At 36.9% G+C, this 22,827-nt stretch overlaps 1 protein-coding gene across 1 annotated transcript; it reads left to right on the plus strand.

Moving 5' to 3' along the window:
- Positions 1–821: 821 nt before the first annotated feature.
- LOC142521309 (putative serine/threonine protein kinase IRE4) lies at positions 822–22,248 on the plus strand. Its single transcript, XM_075624529.1, has 17 exons — positions 822–1,331; positions 2,470–2,561; positions 2,664–2,873; positions 3,101–4,324; positions 10,212–10,384; positions 10,471–10,714; positions 11,313–11,405; positions 12,848–12,988; positions 13,079–13,171; positions 13,815–14,004; positions 14,139–14,224; positions 14,801–14,889; positions 15,278–15,329; positions 15,455–15,511; positions 20,957–21,097; positions 21,352–21,426; positions 21,659–22,248. The coding sequence occupies exons 1-17, from the start codon at positions 1,091–1,093 to the stop codon at positions 21,740–21,742; spliced, it is 3,285 nt and encodes a 1,094-aa protein (XP_075480644.1). The 5' UTR covers positions 822–1,090; the 3' UTR covers positions 21,743–22,248.
- Positions 22,249–22,827: the final 579 nt, after the last annotated feature.

Genomic DNA, 22,827 nt, shown 5'->3' on the forward strand with positions numbered 1-22,827 from the left:
CCAAAATATCATTGCTACAACAAATGATAATTCACACACATTAAAATGAATCGAAATAGCCACTAGCCTTTGGCTCAGTTGAGGTGTCATGTCTCAATATATAGAGATGTCTTGAGCTCGAAACTTATCTTCACAAAAATCATTAAAAAAATCAAAATGAATCTTGTGAACAACTAAAAAAAACCTAATCAAATGTTATTTTAAAGTAATTTCTAACAATAATGTGGAAAAACTATCCTTAAATTTTTAAAAATTAATATAAGTTATATGATCGAAACGATCGCTCTATCAGTTTGGAAATTATCGTTTCTCTACTACATACATCTTAATGATCGCACAACTTTGAAATTCAGGATAATCAAATATATGATCTTGACTCTGACGTCGATCGTATAATAAAACACTTATTATTTTCCAAAAAATGTAGTTCACGGTGATTATATAATTCAAATATTCTAAACCATACAATAATTCAAACACAGTTATTTGTTATAGGTCGAATACTATTATTTTATTTTGATAAAAAACCATAAATAACAGTAATTATAGAACTCATATATTTAAAACGATACATCAATCAAAAAAATATCGTTTTAATTATTCTACAAAATAGATAATTATCGTTCACATTCAATTTATTTTTTCATAAAAATCAAATAAATGATATTAAATTTGATTATAAGATCGATCGTTTTTCGATTTTTCAAAATATTTTAATTAATAAAATTATATAATTTAAATATTTTAAATCGTATAATAATTGGAAGATCATAAATCGATAATATTAATAATGATATTTAATTACTTGATAAGTAATGAAATCAAGCTTTCAGTGCTGGAGAAATATTCAAACCGACCCCGTTCACTTTCTCTTTCTTCCTCAATTTCACCACAAATTTGAAGAAAAAGATATAAACGAAATCAAATTCTGTGCACTCGTTGATTCATTTCAAACTCCTCTCCACCGGAAAATCCGTTTTTCAGTTGAGATTTTTCACCACTTGGCAGCTCACAAATTCTTCTCCAACACCTCACAGATTCCCAATTCCGGAAGCTTTGTACTGAGCAGTTCGGTTTGACGGGGTAAAAAATGGCGGTCCAGAACCGGAACGGTGCGGCGGAGTACTTGCCGGAAGTCGGGATTCCCACCGGATTGAACAGAATCAGGACTCGGAGGATCGTGTCTCGCGAAAGGGTGAGTTCGGGAGCTGAGGATTCGGATCAGTACAGTGAGTCTCCATCCGCTGGAGCTTCGATTTCTAGGACGTTTAGGAAGCAGAGACCTAAGGTTGTCGATAAAGGGCTCGTGAAATTCTTTCATCCTAAAGAAGGTTCGGATTTTTATTTTTATTTATTTATTTTTTATTTTTCGCATGTGTGGAACGTGATTTTAATTTTTATTCCGTTTTTGTAAGTTTAGCGATCTTTTTCTCATGTTTTTAAATTGTTTTTTTACTATGTTTGCCTTAAGACGGGATTTGCGTTTGAAGATTGAATTTTTTGAGCGGAAGACCAGACTCTATTTGGTATTCTTTGTGTAATTAACTAAAACTTTATCCACATTCAATGTATTGTTGAATCAATGATCATTGAGAAATTTGATTCGTGCTGTTACTATTATTTTATAATCCTGTTTGGTAAGTGATAATGAGGTCCAAGGACTCATGGCTGTAGCAATCAAAAAGTTAGATTTGAGGTAGTGGGTTGTTCCATTAGAAATATAATGACACAAATTGCTCTTTATGGGACAGTTTTGTTATTGGGATTATTGCTGTTGCTGACCTCATTTGATTTATTTTAAGCGATGAATTTTTGCAGTCTTTGATTTTTAAGTTCATATTACACAAGACAGTGGTGCTGTTTTGACTTGTCAGTATAGAAGTGAGATACACTTTTTCAAATATGGTGCTAGGACACCGGGAGTTAATCAGTTATGAGTCGAAAATGAATAAAACTTTTAGGATTCTGATGATATATAAGGGGTTTGTAAAGTGGGTGCCCATAGTAAAAAGTGAAGTAAGCAAGTGTTTTTTAAACACACATGACTAGGACAATTTGCCCTCATTCACCATAAAAGCAGAGATAAAAGTTGAGGTGAGATAATTGTCTTAAACTAAAGCTGTGTACAAATTCAGGCAATCTGCCTTGTGCGATTCTCATTTAATGAGATTATACCTAATCAGATATTGGATATGAATGTAATCAAGCTACAAAAATCACATTTACAATTATTGAGATCTTAAAAATGTAGGCATTGAAATTATGTTTAAATGAGGAGAATAGACTGCATACCTCATAGTTCTCCGAAGTCTCTCTCTCTCTCTCTCTCTCACTCTCTCACTCTCTCACACACACGCACACTCACGTGAATTCATGCGAATGTCTGTATGCATGCACTAGAGCTAATCCAATCTTCTTACTGAATTCTTCAATAGACAAACAATTTACCTGAAATTACTTTGGGGCCAGGATTCCGGAAAGGAAGGAAGATAGCTCGGTGGTTCACTGCGTCCTTGTTTAAGGATCCTGACCAAACTTTGGGTGATTTTACAAGGAGCAAGGTGAGGCATTAGGAGAATGATATGGGTTTGCAAGAAGAAGTTTTTTGTTTTTTTCCTTTCTAGTTGGCACTGAATTGCTCATACATGCAACAAATCTGACAGTCCACATCAGCTTGCAACATGCCCGACAAAGAAATGACCAGAAAAAAATTTCACAAGGGGCAGAAGAATTCTTCTAAAAAAGAGTTTTCACTTGGAAACACATCAACAGAAAGAGTACCTAAAGGTTTAAAAAGTTTTTCACATGAATTGGGTCTGATGGGCAGCATTCACTCCGTGAATCCAAGGGCTCATAGTTTCAATGATTTGAAGGTACTTATAACATTAGTTTCAATGTTTTTTGTTCTGATCTATTGTTTTGTGCTTATTAGGATAGCCAAAGTTATTTCCTTCTTGTCAAATTGAGCCTATACGGTATTTTCGGTAAAATAACTACTTTGACTTCTGGATACTATCGACTGTCTATACTGTTGTCAGTGTGATACTTTTTTGTGTTTATAATTTCAACGATATTTATTGTCCTTTTGCATGACATTTAGGAGCTCTTGGGATCACTTCACTCAAGATTTGATACTGCAAAACATGTTGTGGACATTGAGTTGGGATTTTTTTTGCGAGAAATGCATGATATTCTGCAAAAATCTGATTTTGTAACACTGGGTGAATATAAAATGGCAGAGGAACTTTCTGGTCTTGCTCAACAATGTGTTGATATGAGTTCGATAGACTTTCGTACTAAATGTGAAGCGATTGTCCAAGATTTGACTGAAAAGAGACTGAAATGTGAAGCAGAACCACTAAAAGTACTATTCACACGCATCCTTTTTATATTGACTCGGTGCACAAGGTTGTTGCATTTTGATACAGATGATGGTTCGGTCCATGAGAGATCACTCGACAAAGTCATGGAATGTTTAGAAAGGATCCCGTCTGTTGACAAGAGTTGGGTTGCAAATAGAGGATTTGAAGATTCTGATGCTGGCAATGTTTTGAAGTTGAAGGGTGATGCTAAGCATAAGTTACGGGGAAAAGCTCAAACTGGCGTTCCTTCTTGGGCAATTGATGGCAGCTCTCAGTTGCCTCTTCATGAGGAGGAACCTCATTTAGGAACGAATTACATGCACGTTGGTAAAAATACACCTCCTTCAAATTTGCAGCCTGATCTTCTTTCAGTTAACAAATTCCATGGCGTGGATGGTGGGTGTCAAATAAACCGGGAGCACGAGAACTTGTTAGAGGATTCTAATCTAGTGATATGCCGAATATGTGAAGAGCTAGTTCCTTCTATTCATTTGGAGCCTCATTCCTATGTATGCGCTTATGCTGATAAATGTGTTTCAAAACGTTTAGATGTTGATGACCGTCTCTTTAAGCTTGCTGAGTTACTAGAACACTTGTTAGAACTGTGCAATTCTAGCAATCATGAAACTCATGTAAATCCAGATATTTTGAGGTTGCAGGCTGCAAAATTTCCGGCAACATCAGAAAGTAATTCACCAAAGTGCAGTGAGTGGCGAAGTAAAGGTATGGATGGAATGCTGGAGGATCTGCATGAGATGGATACTGCCTGCATTGAAGATTCTCATGTAGCAAACTCAGTGAACTTGAAGAGCCACTTGGGAAAATTTGTAAACCAATGTGGCCCTCCATCCTCAAATGGAAGCATGACATCAGCGTCATCCACAAACAGTCCTAGGGCAAGTAATTTTGAAATTTTTTGGATAGATCAAAATAACTTGTCCGAACAAGACGACTTGCAACAGGTTTGTCTTCCTCAGCCAATCTTTTGCTGTTTAAAGAATGCAGATAAAGAGTAGATGCCTAAATGATGAACAATTTATGCTGAAGTTTTGAGAATATATTATGTTATAGCGGGTGTAGAATTTGAAAGAATTAACATATTTTTCCCTATTAAATTATAATTCACCTATGAACACCACAGGATTTTGGCTAGGTTTAGCACACACAGAGAACAGGACACAAATCGCTCTACGATAGACATTGATATCACTAGCACACACAGAGAACAGGACACAAATCGCTCTACGATAGACATTGATATCACTAGAAATAATCTTACAGCTTATTTTTAATGTTTGCTACAGGATAAGCCAAAGCTGGAGCACATACATCATTGTAGTTTGAACTCTGGAAAATCATTTATGTCGATTCATTCTTTCAGCGCTTGGGCACATGCTGTTAGGTCTTTAATTTAGGAAAATATGGATAAAATGCACAACATAATACTTATATAGAAGGGCTTTCATCCCACTACCTCCTCAAGAATTTTATCAAATAATGGGGAATCAGGCTGTAACCAACAAAAGTATCAAATCTTAATGTTCCTTATAAAAGTACAGCTGTTCTAGATCAGATGAGATCTATCTACTCGGTCTTTTCTCGCCAAAAGGATTTATGCTACCATTCTTGTGAATTAAAGTCTTATGCCTAGTGAGAAAAATATTGAGAGAAAAAACTCATGTATTTCATTGAAAATAATACATAAATTTATAGTTACAATGGATATATCAAATCCAACTATTAAGGGGAAACAAATATTAGAAAATATTACCCTACCAAATTTACAAGATTATCATATCCTATCACATCAATACAACTTATTGATATCAATTTAAATTCCCATCAGATTTATCGTAATCTACACTCCTCCTCAAGCTTGGCTATAGGTGTTGATGAGACCAAACTTGCCAACGAGAAGTTCATGAGTCTGTTCTGAAAGTCCTTTTGTAAGTAGATCAGCTAGCTGATGAAAAGTGGGAATATATTCAACACTTAGAATTCCTTCCTCGAGTTTTTCTTTAATGAAATGCCGATCAACTTCAACATGTTTAGTTCTATCATGATGAACATGATTGTGAACGATGCTGATAGTTGATTTATTGTCACAGAATAACCTCATAGGACCTTCAAACTCTATCTTTAGTTCTTTCATTATTCTTTTAATCCAAATGAGTTCACATACTCCATGGGCCATAGCTCTATACTCAGCTTCGGCACCAACAACTGACTGTTTCTTGCTGCGCCATGTCACTAGATTTCCCTAGACAAATGTACAATAACCCGAAGTTGACTTTCTATCAGTGATGGATCCATCCCAATCAGAATCAGTGAATGCAGTAACCCTTATATCATTAGTTTTCTCAAGAAATAATCCTCTTCCTGGAGTTTGTTTTGTTTAAGTTATCTCAAAATTCTGTATACTGCATTAAGATGACCTTGGCAAGGTGAATGCATGTATTGGCTTACTAAGCTCACTGCAAAGGCAATATCAGGGCGAGTATGTGAGAGATAAATGAGTTGATAACTCTCTTTATCCACCCTCAAACATTTTTCCTTTGTTCCCTGGATCAATAGGTGTATGACTTGGTTTACATCCATACCTGTTTCCTTCAGGAGATCTATGTGTATTTTCTTTGAGAGACAAAGATTCCTTTCTTGCTTCTAGCGATTTCCATACCTAAAAAATACTTCACTGTTCCAAGATCTTTGACTTCAAATTGTTTTGCCATCATCAACTTAATCATCTCCATTTCATCATTGTTATCTCCAGTGACAACTGACAATGATGTCATCAACATACACTATGAGAATGATGCTTTTTCCTTTCTCAGGATGTTTAAAAAAGAGTGTATGATCTGCTTGTCCTTGAACATATCTTACTTTTTGATTACTTGAGAGAATCTTTGAAACCAGGCACGAGGTGACTGCTTCAACCCATAAAGAGATTTGTTAACTTTGTAAAACTCCCCAATCTTTCTTCAAATCCCGGAGGTTGACTCATGTAAACTTCCTCTTCAAGATCACCGTTCAAAAATGCATTTTTTATATCCAATTGGTGCAATGGCCGGTCAAGATTTCCTGCCAAGGATAACAGAATTCGAATAGTATTGATTTTGGCAACATGAGCAAACGTTTCAGTATAATCAATGCCATATGTTTGAGTGAAGCCTCTAGCCACAAGTCGGGCCTTGTATCTTTCAATCGAGCCATCTGCCCTATATTTAACAATAAATACCCATTTGCATCCTACCGTAGTTTTTCCTTGTGGTAATTCGACCAGATTCCAAGTATTATTCATTTTCAAGGCCTTCATTTCCTCAAGGACGACATTTCTCCATTCAGGCATAACAAGTGCCTCTTGAACAGACCCGGTAATTATTCTACTAGACAATCTTGAGGTAAAGGCACGCAATGATGAAGATAAATTTGAGTAAAATACAAAATTTGAGATAGGATGTTGGGTACAAGATCTCTTACCTTTTCTGACTACTATAGGTAGATCAAGATCAAGGGTAGTATTTGACTGAGGATCCACTACTGGTTCATCCTCTTGACTGTTTTTAGGATTCACAATGTCTTTAGTTGCCTGAGGTTTGTTCCGTCTTGAGTAGACTTTTAAATCCTGTGACAGTGTTGATTCTTCCTCTGTTTCCTGTATTGGAATATGTGCCTGAGAATCTGTGTGAGAATTTTGAGGAGAGTTTGTGTCTCGTGTTCGAGGAATCTCATGGAGTGGATCACATATGGGAAGAGATGGAGTATCCCACCAAGATTCTGTATCTAGGTTCCGCCCTTGAAGCGAAGGTGGATGAAAGTAAGGAGTGTTTTCAAGGAAGGAGACATCACGAGAGACGTAGGTCTTCTTTGTGTGTGGGCAGTAGCATTTATAACCTTTTTTAGTGGAAGAATAACCAATGAACACAGTCTTCATGGATCGAGGATCAAGTTTACTTCTGTTGTGATTGTGGACATGAACGAAGGCCGTACAACCAAAGGTTTTTAAGGGAAGATTGTTTGAAGTAGACACATGTGGATATTTTCTAAGAAGAAGGAATAAAGGTGTTTCAAAGTCAAGAGTGCGGCTTGGTAAGCGATTGATGAGATAAGCTGCAGTGAGAATGACGTCCCCCAAAGATACTTAGGAATATTCATGGTGAACATTAGGTCACGTGCGACTTCCAACAAATGACGATTCTTTCTTTCGGATACGCCATTTTGTTGAGGAGTATCAACACAAGAGCTTTGATGAAGAATCCCGTTATCCAACGGATAATCACCTAGAATGGTATTGAAATATTCTTTACCATTGTCGGTTCTAAGAGTTTGAATATGGGTATGAAATTGAGTTTGAATCATTATGTGGAAATCTTTGAAAATTTTGCTTGTGTCAGATTTATTATTGATAAGATACACCCACGTGAGTCGATTATGGTCATCAATGAATGTGAGGAACCATTTTTTGCCATTTGACGTAGCACTTGGTGAAGGACCCCAAAGATCACTATGAATAAGAGAAAATGAAGCGGTTGGTGTATATGTTTTTGGAGGAAAAAAATTACGAGTGTGCTTAGCTAAATGACAAATATCACACTGAAGCAAATCAAGACTTTTATTATTGAATAAAGATGGAAACAATTTTTTGAGATATGAGAAACAAGGATGGCAAAGTCTATGATGCCATAACATTATTGTCCTAATACTAGAATCAGAGAGAGAAGCAAGACACTCAAGTTGGAAGACAATCTTGAGGAATCTCTAGGTAGTAAAGGTCACTGTGAATCTTAGCACTGCCAATCGTCTTCCCCGATAGTAGGTCCTGAAATTGACATGACAAAGGAACAAATTTAGCAATACAATTATTGTCAAGTGTGAATTTACTCACTGAGATCAGATTGCAAGTTAGGGTAGGAACATGGAAAACTGACTTTAGGATGACATCCTTAGATAAACGTATACTACCAAAAACAGCAACTGGAGTCATTGAACCATTAGCGATTTCACAGAAGTATGGGCATAACAGGTTTTATAAGTGCAAAATAAATTAAAATCGCTAGTCATTTGGTCAGAGGACCCGGAATCAACAATCCAAGAACCAATGGAATAAGAGCGGAGGGCCGAGAAAAGATTATCAGATTGAGTCATAGAACAAGAACCAACAATTTTGTTTTGTGGTGGATTAAGTGAGGCCTGGCGGATGAGTTGACAATATTCTTCAATCTGTGCAATCTGTTCAGTGGTGTAAGGAGCAGAATTTTCTGAGTTTCCAGGTTGTTCTTTAACAGATAGGGCTTGATAACCATGCTGTTCATTCTTTTTCTTGGGCTGCCAATTGGCTGGTTTGCCATAAATCGCCCAGCACTTGTCTTTGGTATGGCCTGAACTTTACAATGATCACACCAAGGCCTTTTGTGGAAATGTTGGCCAGGAAATGCAGCTTTTTGTGTGGCTAATGCAGACACGTCAGGAGCAGATGGTAGGATTGGTTAATCATTAGAAAACATGACTTTTCTTTGCATCTCTTCACGTCGAACTTCCGCATAGGCATCGTCGGGAGATGGAAATGGGTCTCTTGCAACTACCCGACCACGAACATCATCAAGATTGCGATTAAGCCCAGCTAGAAAATCAAAGACCCGTTCTTTCTCAAGTTTACTCCTGATTTTGATGCTGCAGTCTGCACAAGACGAGGAATCATCACGAAACAGGTCTAGTTCTTGCCAAATATCTTGGAGGTCTGAAAAATATTTCGTTACAGATTTTTCCGTTAGCTTCATATCCTTCAATTTTGATCGGAGCTCATAGATTTAGGATGCATTTCCAAGGTCGGAGTACATCCAGCGAGCAGCGTCCCACACTTCCTTGGCTGTGTGAAACCATAGATATCGCCGACTGATTTCAGGCTCCATCGAGTTGATTAGCCAAGCAAGAACGATGGAATTTTCAGCCAACCAATTCTTATGTGTTGGGTCAGATTGCGTTGGTGACTTTAATTCCCCTGTAACGTAACCAAGTTTCCCACGCCCACGAATAACGATTTTTACCGATTGAGCCCACTGAAGTTAATTACGCCCATTTAATTTGTGGGTAGTGATCTGGATTGAAGAAATGTCACTACCGGAAAAGTAGTGACATGCCCAAGAGTTTTTTCTGGCATGGTTTCTTCAGAAGAGACGCATGAAGTTTAAGACATTTTAGTGTAGGATGTATTGAAACCCTAGTGCTCTGATACCATGAGAAAAATATTGAGAGAAAAAACTTGTGTATTTCATTTAAAATAATACATAAATTTATACAATGGATATATCAAATCCCAACTATTAAGGGGAAACAAATATTAGAAAATATTACCTTACCAAATTTACAAGATTATCATATCCTATCACATCAATACAACTTATTGATATAAACTTAAATTTCCATCAGATTTATCGTAATCTACACCTAGTTTAATTTGTGTGGTCATTTGATTCTTTCAGGGGCATCAATCCTCTATAAGGCAATATTGCGGAACTGGTTGTACGGCTAGATGTTTGTATACAAAAGAAATGATAACAATATTTTCCTTTGATTGTTTTTATTGTGCTTTATTAGGAAGATATATTTTACATGTTTCTTATTTACACGTCCTTAATTTTCTCGCTCTCCTGAATCATAATTAATTGGTTTTCATAATTCATTCTAGATATCTGAATTTTTTAAGGGATGTCTTTTATTTTAATACCAGATCATTTTCCTTTTAATGAATGAAATGTGACATACATTGGAGATACAATTTATGTATGAATTTCATCTAAATAACAGTTTATCCTGGAATGCTTATACAATTATACTTCATCGTTTTGTTTTCAGATAATTGACCTGGCTGATATTGCCCGGTGTGTGGCTGAGACTGATCTTTCAGAAGAAGGATCCCATGAGTTTTTACTTGATTGTACGCAAGACCTACAGGACATTTTGCTACATTCTAAGCATAAGGCTCTTTTGGTGGATACATTTGGTAGCCGAATTGAAAGCCTTCTGAGGTAGTATGTTTGACTGGATAACTGAGACTGCAGGATTAACATTAATGTGTGCTGCAGTAACCAGCATTTGTTTCCTTGATATGCAGGGAGAAATACATTCTTGCTTGCAACCTAGTGGACGATGCTAATGATGTACCACATCCAGAAAGCTCCAGATCATTGTTTGATAGTACATCTCAGAGTAGTACAACATCTACTCCTTCACATAGGACGCATAAAGAACGTATTAGTATAGATGATTTTGATATTATCAAACCTATCAGCAGAGGAGCTTATGGCAAAGTATTTCTGGCTCGAAAGCGAACTACTGGAGATCTATTTGCTATCAAGGTATATGGTTCAGATGATAACCTTCTAATGCTGCAGATGATAACTCAGTAAATCCATGCTCACACCATTAAGCAGCAAATTGGGGGAGATTATACCTTGTCATTATAATTTATGGGTTGCCCGACTGTATTTGTGAAATACTTGTGTAATGCTTGTATGAAGTATGGCAACCAGCCTAAAAGCTAAATAGGTGTACCTTTGAGCCTGCATTGTAGCTGAGAGAAACTTCAAAACACCGTGTCTTTGTTCATTCAAAAGCCCGTTGCTCTTTGTCCTCTCGTCTTTCTAAATTTTATCACTGGCAACTGTAACCAGTCTCTGTACGGTTCTTTTGGAAAAGGGGTTTAATCAATTGCAAATTATGATTTGGTATTATCTAGTAAATGTTTAAGCTCACATTTCCTGTTTGCCTATACATTGCAACCACAACGAGCAACATGTTACTTATAAATTACCTAGTGACAGTGACTTTTCACTTACCCATGTTAGACAACTGCTAAACATTTCGATTTTATAGATACTCCAGTTTTTCTCTTCTTTGTACTAAATTTCCAGTTGAGTATTTGTTTAATGATCATTTTATCTGTTGCTAATGCAGGTGCTCAAGAAATTGGACATCCTACGAAAAAATGATATTGAGCGCATACTGGCTGAGCGTAATATATTGATTACAGTGCGGAACCCCTTTGTGGTAATGCTTCATTTTGATTAAGTTTTTATCTAAATCAGCTTATAGTGAAATGAAAATTTTGTTATATTTACCAAATGCATTTTACTTTTAGTGTCTACAAGTATGTTATCGACTATAATTTATCCTTGGTAATCCCAAGTCCAAACATCAAGTTGAATTTCAGGGTAATAGAAATATTGTGACGATAAAATGCAACATAACACAAGATTTTCGTGATTCAGCAGTAAAGATCTACATCCATAACACACAGCTCAAAAGGCTAAAATTTTCTTAATTTCTCTTAGTTTCTCTTTATATATAGGTGCAAATGCATTTGTATAAACACGGTGGAAAATCTTCACTAACCTATATCACATTTAAGTCATATTAATATACATTATAACCTTAATAATATGAGATCTGATTCTGCATAATATCTATGATTTATATTACTCCCCCTCAACTTGAACATGGAAATTTGAATTGAAGCTTGCATGATGTTATATAAAAATTAAGAGAAAATGGAGAGCAGACAAGTAGGGATTTAAATTGAGTAGTAGCCCACGATCTCTATTGGGCTCACAAAGGGTAGATCAGATTGATTGTGTTGCAACCACGATATATATAATGATAAAGGAGAATTACAGTGAAAAATATCCCAGAGATAATCTCAGTACCCTAGCCAATGCTAGTCCCTAGCACAAGCTAGAAAACACTCGAGCAAAGAAATTAACAGAATAAAAAAATTTACTCTGCTCCCTCACATATTTATTTATTGCCATCATTCTAAGGTTTATGACTCTTGGGTTGTTTGAATTTGGGCGGCACACTGATAACAGGTCCGTAACAGGTAGAATCTAAAATCATTGGCTGTTCTACATGCAGCAAGGACAGATAGGAGGTAGAATCATGTTTTTTTTTTCTTCTTAACACCATGTGATGGCTGTTCACGTGAACAGTATCCAAGATTAGTTTTTTTTGGTGTGGTTACCATACATGTGACGACGTGAACAGCAACCTGGTGGGGTTTTTTGTTTTTTTTGGAAGTCATAGATATTTAGACAATACAAACAAAAAACCTGTAGGTTGGGATTCCCGCTTTGATACCAGAGTAGTAGAGATCTAGTGAATAGAGAATGCAGTACAATATGAGTTTTACTCCGTTTGATCATAAAGTCTTATATCCACGTTAATATCTAGAGAATCCAGCCTCTGACTGATCTCTTAGATTAGATTACAACCATTACCTTTTGATAGTGGTGAAAAACAGTGGAGTGAATGTGGAAGGAAATCTTTTCTAAACTAAGAATCACCATTAAATCTTGTCAAAGATCTACCTGTAATTTCGATAATCACATATCTAGCATATATTATTTGACTCGTAACAATCGACTTGCAGTTTTATCTTTTGTCTAGCAAGAAAATGTGTGAACCTGTCAGAATTATGTTATTTGATGCTGCAGGTTCGATTTTTTTACTCATTTACAAGTACAGACCACCTCTATCTTGTCATGGAGTATCTCAATGGTGGAGATTTATACTCTTTGCTGAGGAAAGTTGGCTGTCTTGAAGAAGTGGTAGCTCGTACCTATATTGCGGAACTGGTACTGCTTTGCAGATGTTTTATGAGTTTTATCTAAATTCTCATGTGGATCCTATTGACAGCTTGTGAATATACTTGTGGTATGTTTCAGGTTCTTGCTCTGGAATACCTTCATTCTCTTGGAATAGTGCATCGAGATCTGAAACCAGATAACATTTTAATTGCACATGATGGACACATCAAGGTATTGTTGACAATTGAGAGACTAAAATCATAGCACTTTTTTGGAACATCTGTTGATGTATGAGTACAACAGTATATGATATATTGGTTAGGACAATAGGACTTGGGAATATGCCTCACAATTTAATATCTCTCCTGCGGAAAACTTACTTTGTAACAAAGAATTAAACTCTGTTGCGATAATCAACAGTTAATTCATTTATTGTTATTCCTACCTGAGTCATGAAGGACAATGGTGATGCAGTCACCTCCTTGTTTCCATGGACTGGTGTACAAGGAAGAACAATGGTGATGCAGTCACCTCCTTGTTTCCATGGACTACTGTACAATATCTGCTCCAAAGACTTCATTGATGCAGAGACTAGAGAATGATGGTTGTGAAACAAAGACATAAAATTTTTATGACGACTTTGTGATTGTACGATTTTATGTGCCGATTATAAGTTATGACCTCTTATAAACTCTCAACCTGGGCTCTCCTCAATTTTATCATTCTTATTCCTCATCTCATAGGACTAACATACTAAAAATATAACGACAGAATCTCAATGGTGAAGATGTCAATAGAATGTGTGTTAAATGCCTACCTATTCCATTTTATGTTTTTCATGATCATTTCACTAAATCCTGAACCATTTGATCAGCTAACAGATTTCGGACTATCAAAAATTGGCCTCATGAATTGCACCACTGATTTATCTGGACCAGAGATCAAGACATTTGAAGGCCCAGAAATGCACGGTCGGCTCAATACTGATTCAGAGGATAGTCATCAATCAGCTGTAGGCACCCCGGACTATTTGGCACCTGAAATTCTTCTAGGCACAGAACATGGTAAGGAAAATATATTCTTTTGTGCCGACAGTCCTCTGTTTCTTTAGCACATCTTCAGCTTTTTGACACTAACATGCTGAGTGAAGGAAAATATGTGTTTGCTTGCTGATGTTACCTTTTGGATGCACCTGCAGGTTATGCCTCAGATTGGTGGTCTGTGGGGATTATCCTCTTTGAATTTATTACTGGAATTCCACCTTTCACTGCTGATCATCCAGAGGTTTTGATAATTGGATCTTAAATTTGTAAATTGCATTTACCTTTACCAATTGCTGCAGTCTATATGCTTTCCATTTTAGCAGTGGTCTATAGATGACCAAATAGTATAAACATGATCTGTCTTGTACTGCGTGAAAAAATTGAAGAGCTAGCAGTAGTTATTCTAGTTTTCATTTTTAATATCTTCCTTGAATATGTAAACACAGTCTGGTTGTATAACATCCGCTGTTATCCTGTGATATCAGGACTTCAATTTTAGGGTCCTCTATGTATCTTTTTAAATTGGACAAACAGAGCATTCAGCATCCAATCTATTTCTAATAAGACCGATGACTACTCAAATCTAGTCTGGAAATTCATTGCCTCCACAACGGATCAATTCCTATACTTGGACTCGTAATGGTCCAGTTACTTCTTTTTTTATTATGGATTGCTTCTGAATTTAATTTGTGTTCGATTAATTTTCTCTCTGTGACGGCACTGTTTTGTTCATCTTTCTGTGTATATTGCCTAATTGTTTTCGGTATGAATGTTTGTTTCATTCTCCTTACATTTGGTCATTTTCATGCTTTGACAGATTATTTTTGACAACATTCTCAACAGAAAAATCCCCTGGCCATCTGTTCCAACAGATATGTCTTTTGAGGCCCAAGATCTGATTGACAGGTTTGTAAATATGATTAGGATGAACGCCATTTACATGTATATTGAGATTTGGAGAGTTAGCGCTGTCATTCTAGTTTCTTAGCACTCCTATAATAGCAGCTTCTAGTTCAAATGCCGATGACTTGGACTGTGATCGTAGCAGGAATTTGATCCTTGTTTTTATTTTAAAAAGAGCAAAAATGTATCAATATTCTTTGATAGAATAAAATAATAAACTTAATGGGAAACTTTAGATTAACTCCACAATACTTAGTGAATATGGAACCCCTTACTGAAGTGGTTCATTGCCGATTTTGTACACATATTTCTACTTTGCCACTTTGTCTCTGTGCACTTATTTTCCGTCTTTTTGTGTTCATTGTTGATTTTGTACACATATTTCTGACAGGCTTCTTCTTCACGATCCAAATCTACGTCTAGGAGCAAAAGGAGCATCAGTGGTATCATAAATTGAACCATAATATTGTTTTCTGATCATCATAATATGCAAAATGATAAAACACTTGCAATAATTTGGAAGATACGTTCTTACACTGTCACCTTTGTTTCCCCATTTCCCTCTCAGGTGAAAGCGCATCCCTTTTTCGCAGGAGTGGACTGGGATAATCTTGCTTTACAAAAGGTGGAACACCAGCTCACATATCTTGGATTGTGATAATGTTTTTTACACTGCGTTCATTTTATGCAATGCTGTCCATTTTACATCCAAAGTCCTGTTCTCAGCGGTCGTAGGAAGCCAATTTCTCGTAGAGCAATCCTGGTTTTCAAGATTTGCATTTAAAATTATATATTCGAAAGCAAAGGAGCTTTCTAGATTACAATGCTTGTTTACTCTTTGCATTTGAACGGCGCTCAGTTCAAAAAATTTTCTTGCAAATGCTGTTTACTCCTCGAAGAAGAGCCATTGACGTTCCCCTTCAAGAATTTCAAATAGTTTCTGGATCAGTCTTCTTGTCATATGGGCAATTGGGTTGCTGTTTTTGTCAAAATTAGCATATTTTTTTTGTCGGCAAGATTTTTTTTCAAAGAAAATGGGTCAGTCAAGAAAAACGTGTATTAAATGGATGAAAGGGACAGTTTGCAAATTAGAATAAAATTTGAAGAAGAATGTTTATACGCGTTTTTAACGCGTATTCACACGGTCAAGGGGCTCTATAAATAGAGCTCCCCCTTCATTCTGAAATCATCCCTTCTTCGAGTTTTCTCTCATCCTATAGCATTTGAGTGCTTAGTTCTATAATATTTGTGAGGTGTTTGTTCTCCTGTATTAAGAGAGTGTGTGTTCTCTTTGGAAACACAGTGAGTGAGTTGTACACCACAAAATATTATAGTGGAATTTTTTTCATCGTGCCCGTGGTTTTTACCCTAATAATTTTTAGAGGTTTTCCACGTAAATCTCGGTGTCCAGTTTATTCTTTATTTTCGGGTTTTATTATCTCAAATTCCGCATGTGGGACCAACAAGTGGTATCAGAGCCTTGGTTTAAAATTTCTTAAAATTCCGAGTATGCTCTGTGGTTGCAGCCTAGACGGATCTTCCACATCAGAAAAGATTTTTTGAGATTTTTTATTTAAGGCGGTATTATTTTGTCCAGTCTACTAAAATTGTTGTAGACATAATGGCGGGAAGGTACGAGATAGCAAAGTTCAATGGAAGCAATTTTATGCTGTGGAAAATAAAGATACAAGCAGTTTTAAGAAAGGAAAATTGCTTGGCGGCTATTGGAGATAGACCGATGGAAATTATGGACGATGGAAAGTGGAACGAGATGAATGATAATGCTGTTGCCAATTTACACTTGGCTATAGCTAACGAAGTTTTGTCAAGTATCTCTGAGATAAAAACAGCTAAAGTTATCTGGGATACTCTGACAAAGATGTACGAAGCTACACAACATGATTTTCCTAAAGAGAAGGATTTATACTCTTCGGATGACGGAATCCTCATCAATTACCGACCATATCAATACACTAAATACTCTATTTGCCCAACGCACTTCCATGGGGCATAAAATAGGGGAAAATGAACGTGCGGAGCTTCTAATTCAAAGTCTACCAGATTCATATGATCAACTTATCATCAACATTACCAACAATATTCTTATGGGCTTTCTAAAATTCGACGATGTCTTAACTGCGGTTCTCGGAGAAGAAAGCCGGCGCAAGAATAAGGAAGACATGTTGGTAACTTCGAAGCAGGCAGAGGCTTTGCCGATGATAAGAGGAAGATTTATGGACCGTGACTCTAGTGGGAGTCAAAGACGAGGTAGATCAAAGTCGAGAAGTAAGAAGAAAAATATTTACTGCTTTAAATGTGGCGGTAAAGGGCACTTCAAGAAATAGTGTACGAGTATCGAGAAAAATTCTCAAGGAAATGTGGCCAGTACTTCAGGCGGTGGTGAAATATTATTCAGCGAAGCATCAACTGTTGCAGAAGACAGGCACAAATTTTGTGACATATGGATTATGGATTCAGGAGCGACGTTGCACATGACGTCTCGGAGAGAATGGTTTGATCATTATGAACCAATCTCAGGAGGATCTGTATTCATGGGAAATGATCATGCCTTGGAAATAGCTGGGGTCGGTACTATCAAAATTAAAATGTTTGATGGAACCATTCGCACCATACAGGAGGTACGACATGTGAAAGGACTGACGAAAAATCTTTTGTCCTTGGGGCAATTGGATCATATCGGGTGCAAAACTCGTATCGAGAACGGGATCATGAAGATTGTGAAGGGTGCGCTTGTGGTTATGAAGGCGGAAAAAGTTGCTGCAAATCTGTATGTACTTTTGGGAGAAACACACAAAGAGGCACTAGCTGTTGCATCAATTGGTTTGAGAGAAGAATTAACGGTGATATGACATAGAAAGCTCGGGCATATGTCAGAATGAGGGTTGAAAATTCTCTCAGAACGGAAGCTGCTGCCGGGACTTACAAAAGTGTCACTAACCTTTTGTGAGCATTGTGTTACCAGTAAACAACACAGATTAAAGTTTGGCACTTCTACTGCCAGGAGCAAAAGCATATTGGAGCTGATTCATTCGGATGTTTGGCAAGCACCGGTTGTATCCCTAGGAGGAGCGAGATACTTTGTCTCGTTCATTAACGATTTCTCTAGGAGATGTTGGGTATATCCAATCAAGAAGAAATCAGATGCTTTCCAGATCTTCAAAGATTTCAAAGCGCGGGTTGAACTTGATTCAGAAAAGAAAATCAAGTGTTTGAGGACTGACAATGGATGAGAATATACAAGTGACGAATTTGATGCATATTGTCAACATGAGGGCATCAAAAGACAGTTCACGACGGCTTACACACCTCAACAGAATGGAATGGCGGAGCGGATGAACAGGACCTTGTTGGACAGAACAAGAGCTATGTTGAGGACTGCAGGTTTAGAAAAGTCATTTTGGGCAGAAGCGGTCAAAACCGCTTGTTATATTATCAATCGTTCTCCTTCAATGGCGATTGATCTGAAGACTTCGATGGAGATGTGGATTGGGAAGCCGACAGATTATTCTCATTTACGTACATTTGGAAGTCCTGTGTACGTTCTGTACAATGAGCAAGAAAGATCGAAGTTGGATTCGAAATCCAGAAAATGTATCTTCTTGGGTTATGCTGATGGAGTAAAGGGGTTTCGCTTGTGGGATCCTACTGTTCACAAGCTTGTCATCAGCAGCGATGTTATCTTCGAGGAAGATAAAGTAAAGGAAGACAAAGACAGATCGAATTCAGAAACTACTATTTTTCAGGTGGAAAATAAGACGGATGAAGGTCAAGTTTCTTGTGAAGCAGTACCAGAGCACGAAGAACAAGAACATGTTGAGTCTGAGGTTTCCAATGTGAGGCAGTCAACTCGAGACAGAAGACCACCAGTTTGGCTTTCAGATTATGTCACTGAAAACAACATTGCATATTGTCTATTATCAGAGGATGGTGAGTCATCGAGTTTCCACGAGGCTAGTCAAAGCTCGGATGTATCCTTGTGGATGATAGCAATGCAAGAAGAATTGGAGGCATTGGACAAGAATAAAACTTGGGATCTTGTTACACTACCACGAGGGAGGAAAGCCATTGGAAACAGATGGGTCTATAAGATCAAGCGTGATGGCAATAACCAAGTGGAGAGGTATCGTGCTAGATTGGTGGTAAAAGGGTATGCTCAGAAAGAAGGCATCGACTTCAATGAGATATTTTCTCCTGTGGTTCGACTTACAACAGTCAGAGTAGTGTTGGCATTGTGTGCGGTGTTTGACCTACATCTAGAACAACTGGATGTGAAAACGGCATTTTTTCATGTAGATCTTGAAGAAGAAATCTATATGCTCTAGCCAGAAGGTTTTGCGGAAAAAGGCAAAGAGAACTTGGTTTGCAGGTTGAACAAATCTCTGTACGGTCTCAAACAGGCGCCGAGGTGTTGGTACAAGAGATTTGATTCCTATATCAGGAGCCTTGGATACAACAGATTGAGTGCAGACCCTTGTACGTATTTCAAGAGATCTGGTGATGATTATATCATTTTGCTGTTGTATGTGGACGACATGTTGGTAGCAGGCCCCAACAAAGATCAGGTCCAAGGATTGAAGGCACAGTTAGCTAGGGAATTTGATATGAAGGACTTGGGACTAGCAAACAAGATTCTAGGGATGCAAGTTCACCGAGACTGAAGTAACATAAAGATTTGGCTTTCGCAGAAAAATTATTTGAAGAAAGTCTTGCAACGTTTCAACATGCAAGATAGTAAGCCAATTTCGACCCCTCTTCCTGTTAACTTCAAGTTATCCTCCGATATGTGTCCTAGCAGTGAAGCAGAGAGGATGGAGATGTCTCGAGTACCATATGCATCATGTAGTGGGAAGTTTGATGTTCACCATGATCTGTACAAGACCGGACATTGCTCAAGCAGTGGGAGCACTTAGTCGGTATATGGCGAATCCTGGACGAGAGCATTGGAGCACTGTTAAGAGGATCCTTCGATACATTAAGAGTGCCTCGAATGCTGCATTATGTTATGGAGGATCAGATTTTACACTCAAGGGCTATGTTGATTCAGATTATGCAGGTGATACTGATAAGAGGAAATCTACTACTGGTTATGTGTTTACACTTGCAGGGGGAGCTGTAAGCTAGGTTTCAAAACTGTGGACAGTTGTGGCGTTATCTACAACGGAGGCAGAATACATGACAGCTACTCAAGCTTGCAAGGAGGCAATATGGATTAAAAGGTTATTGGAGGAGATCAGACACAAACAAGAGACTGTTCCTTTGTTTTGTGATAGTCAGAGTGCCTTGCATATCGCAAGAAATCCAGCCTTTCATTCCAGGACGAAACACATTGGAGTTCAATTTCACTTTGTGCGGGAAGTAGTAGAGGAAGAAAATGTGGATATACAGAAGATCCATACGAAAGAAAACTGATTTTCTGACCAAGCCAGTGAACACTGATAAGTTTGAGAGGCGTAGATCCTCAAGTGGTCTAGCAAAAACATAAGCAGCAGGGAATGACAAGATTAAAAAGATGTGTGGAGATGTGTTTGATTCTCAATCAAATCTCCAAGTGTGAGAAATGTCGGCAAGATTTTTTTTCAAAGAAAATGGGCCAGTCAAGAAAAACGTGTATTAAATGGATGAAAGAGACCGTTGGCAAATTTGAATCAAATTTGAAGAGGAATGTTCATACACGTTTTTAACGCGTATTCACACGGTCAAGGGGTTCTATAAATAGAGCTCCTCCTTCATTCTGAAATCATCCATTCTTCGAGTTTTCTCTCATCCTATAGCATTTGAGTGCTTAGTTCTATAATATTTGTGAGGTGTTTGTTCTCCTGTATTAAGAGAGTGTGCGTTCTCTTTGGAAACACAGTGAGTGAGTTGTACACCACAAAATATTATACTGGAATTCTTTTCATCTTGCCCGTGGTTTTTACCCTAATAATTTTTAGAGGTTTTCCACTCCAGTTTATTCTTTATTTTCGGGTTTTATTATCTCAAATTCCGCACGTGGGACCAACATTTTTTTATCATTCTGTGTACTTATTATCCATTTATGTTCCTGTAGGCTGCTTTTGTACCACAACCTGACAGCATCGATGACACCAGTTATTTTGTCTCGCGATATAACTCAACTGGAATACATGATGAAATTTTTTTGGATTCAACCTCTGAAAGTTCTGAATTGCGCTCAAATTCTGGACCCGAGGTAAATTATGTTACTCAATGCTCGAAATTAAAATTCATATCCAAGGGTTTAGTTAGAGTTTTACATTCTTTTGTTTGTATGCAAATTCATGACCAAAATAGCACAATATCATTCAGAAATCATGGTTTATAGTTGTATCTTTCACGACTCTTCTTACACCACTATTTTGCTAACATGCAAGAGGTCATTCTCACATAATATATTTGCAGTGGTGATCATCATCTTAAATATTTTTTTGTTTCATTTTGTATCAGAACATGGACGAATGTGGTGATCTAGCTGAGTTCAGCTCTCCGCTTGATCTTTCATTGATCAATTTCTCTTTCAAGGTTGGTCTTTTCATCCTCTTGCTTCTCAAGTCTCCTTCATCAACATTCTTGATTGATCTGTTTCAATATAAAGTTCAATTCCATGATCCTGCTTCATCCATTAAATGTGGATCAAACTTCATTTCTGTACTGCAGGCCTTTCCACGATGCTGTTTTCATTGTTTTGTTTTTCTTTATACGAGTACTCTTGTATTGATTGATACACAGTTGAATGACAAAAAAAATTCTGCAGAATATATCACAATTGGCATCAATCAATCATGATGTGCTCCTACAAAGTGGAAAGGATTCATCATCTACATGCAAAGGTTCGTGATCTCCCCGAGCTCTTGATTTTCGCCTCTCATTATTCATTTATAGGACGAAAAAGTCTGTACAGAAGTCATTTAGCCGTTCGCAAATAGCTTAGGACTACGACCTAATATATAAAGTAGGCCAGAGGATGTACAGAAATATTATAGGAGATTATTGAATTTCTAATACCAGTAGAGTAGATGGACAAAAGTCCACCGATTGTGCTACCTCAGATATACATATGTAGTTCAGCTCAAAAACAATTTTATGTTGCTTCATGCACATTAGAAAGAATGGAATTCATTTTTACCCATAACGTTTTTATCCAAATCATTTTGTTAAGCTTCTTATTGCATATGCCGTCTCATGCCGTCTCATGTTAACACGAGACGCGTAAATTCGATGAAGGGATGACTCCAAAATAAAATGGTAATGAATATGTAAGAATATAATATGTTGAATGAATTTTCGTTTGAAAGGATGATTGTAATATTATTACTTACCATATGCTTTCAGCACAATTATGCATGATTTGGTGTGAAAAATGGGATTCAATGTGTGTGCTCCCTGCATGACTTGACTTTTACATTAATTAAAGTTTAAAAATAATTATATAATTATCTTAAATTTAATTATCACACGCTCCACTTTAACACATGAGTTGATTACATCATCGTTCCATTAACATTTAATACATTTGTAATTAAAAAAATTTATTCCAACTAATTGAACTGATCTAATTTATGTGATGATTGATTTAATGAATAAGTTTTATGGCAGAATATATACGAAAGAAAAACTTGTTTGAAGCATGAATTAGAAAGATGAATCAGAAGATCAGATCTGTGGGGACCCGGACGTTAATCATGTTTTTAATCATTATTGGGACAAATTAATCAACTATAATAACCAGGGTCTAATTTTTTTTTAAAATACAGTATTAAATGCGGAACGTAATGGAATTCATCTATTATACATATCAGTATAAATAAGGTATAAGTCGTGTACAACATACATTCAATACAAACTAAGGTTCAACAGCTAAATATCAAGTGTTCAAACCCTATCTACAATAAAGTCCGTAGTCTCCACTCTATCACGATCTCT

The sequence above is a fragment of the Primulina tabacum genome, chromosome 12 (genome assembly GCF_025594145.1).
Source record: "Primulina tabacum isolate GXHZ01 chromosome 12, ASM2559414v2, whole genome shotgun sequence".
NCBI lineage: Eukaryota > Viridiplantae > Streptophyta > Magnoliopsida > Lamiales > Gesneriaceae > Primulina > Primulina tabacum.

Bases quoted from the DNA above. Each gene is read 5' to 3' on its own strand.
- LOC142521309 (XM_075624529.1), top strand. From the start codon at position 1,091: ATGGCGGTCCAGAACCGGAACGGTGCGGCGGAGTACTTGCCGGAAGTC. The intron at 2,562-2,663 runs GTGAGGCATTAG...CAAATCTGACAG, and splicing joins GTGATTTTACAAGGAGCAAG to TCCACATCAGCTTGCAACAT. The intron at 4,325-10,211 runs GTTTGTCTTCCT...TTTTGTTTTCAG, and splicing joins AACAAGACGACTTGCAACAG to ATAATTGACCTGGCTGATAT.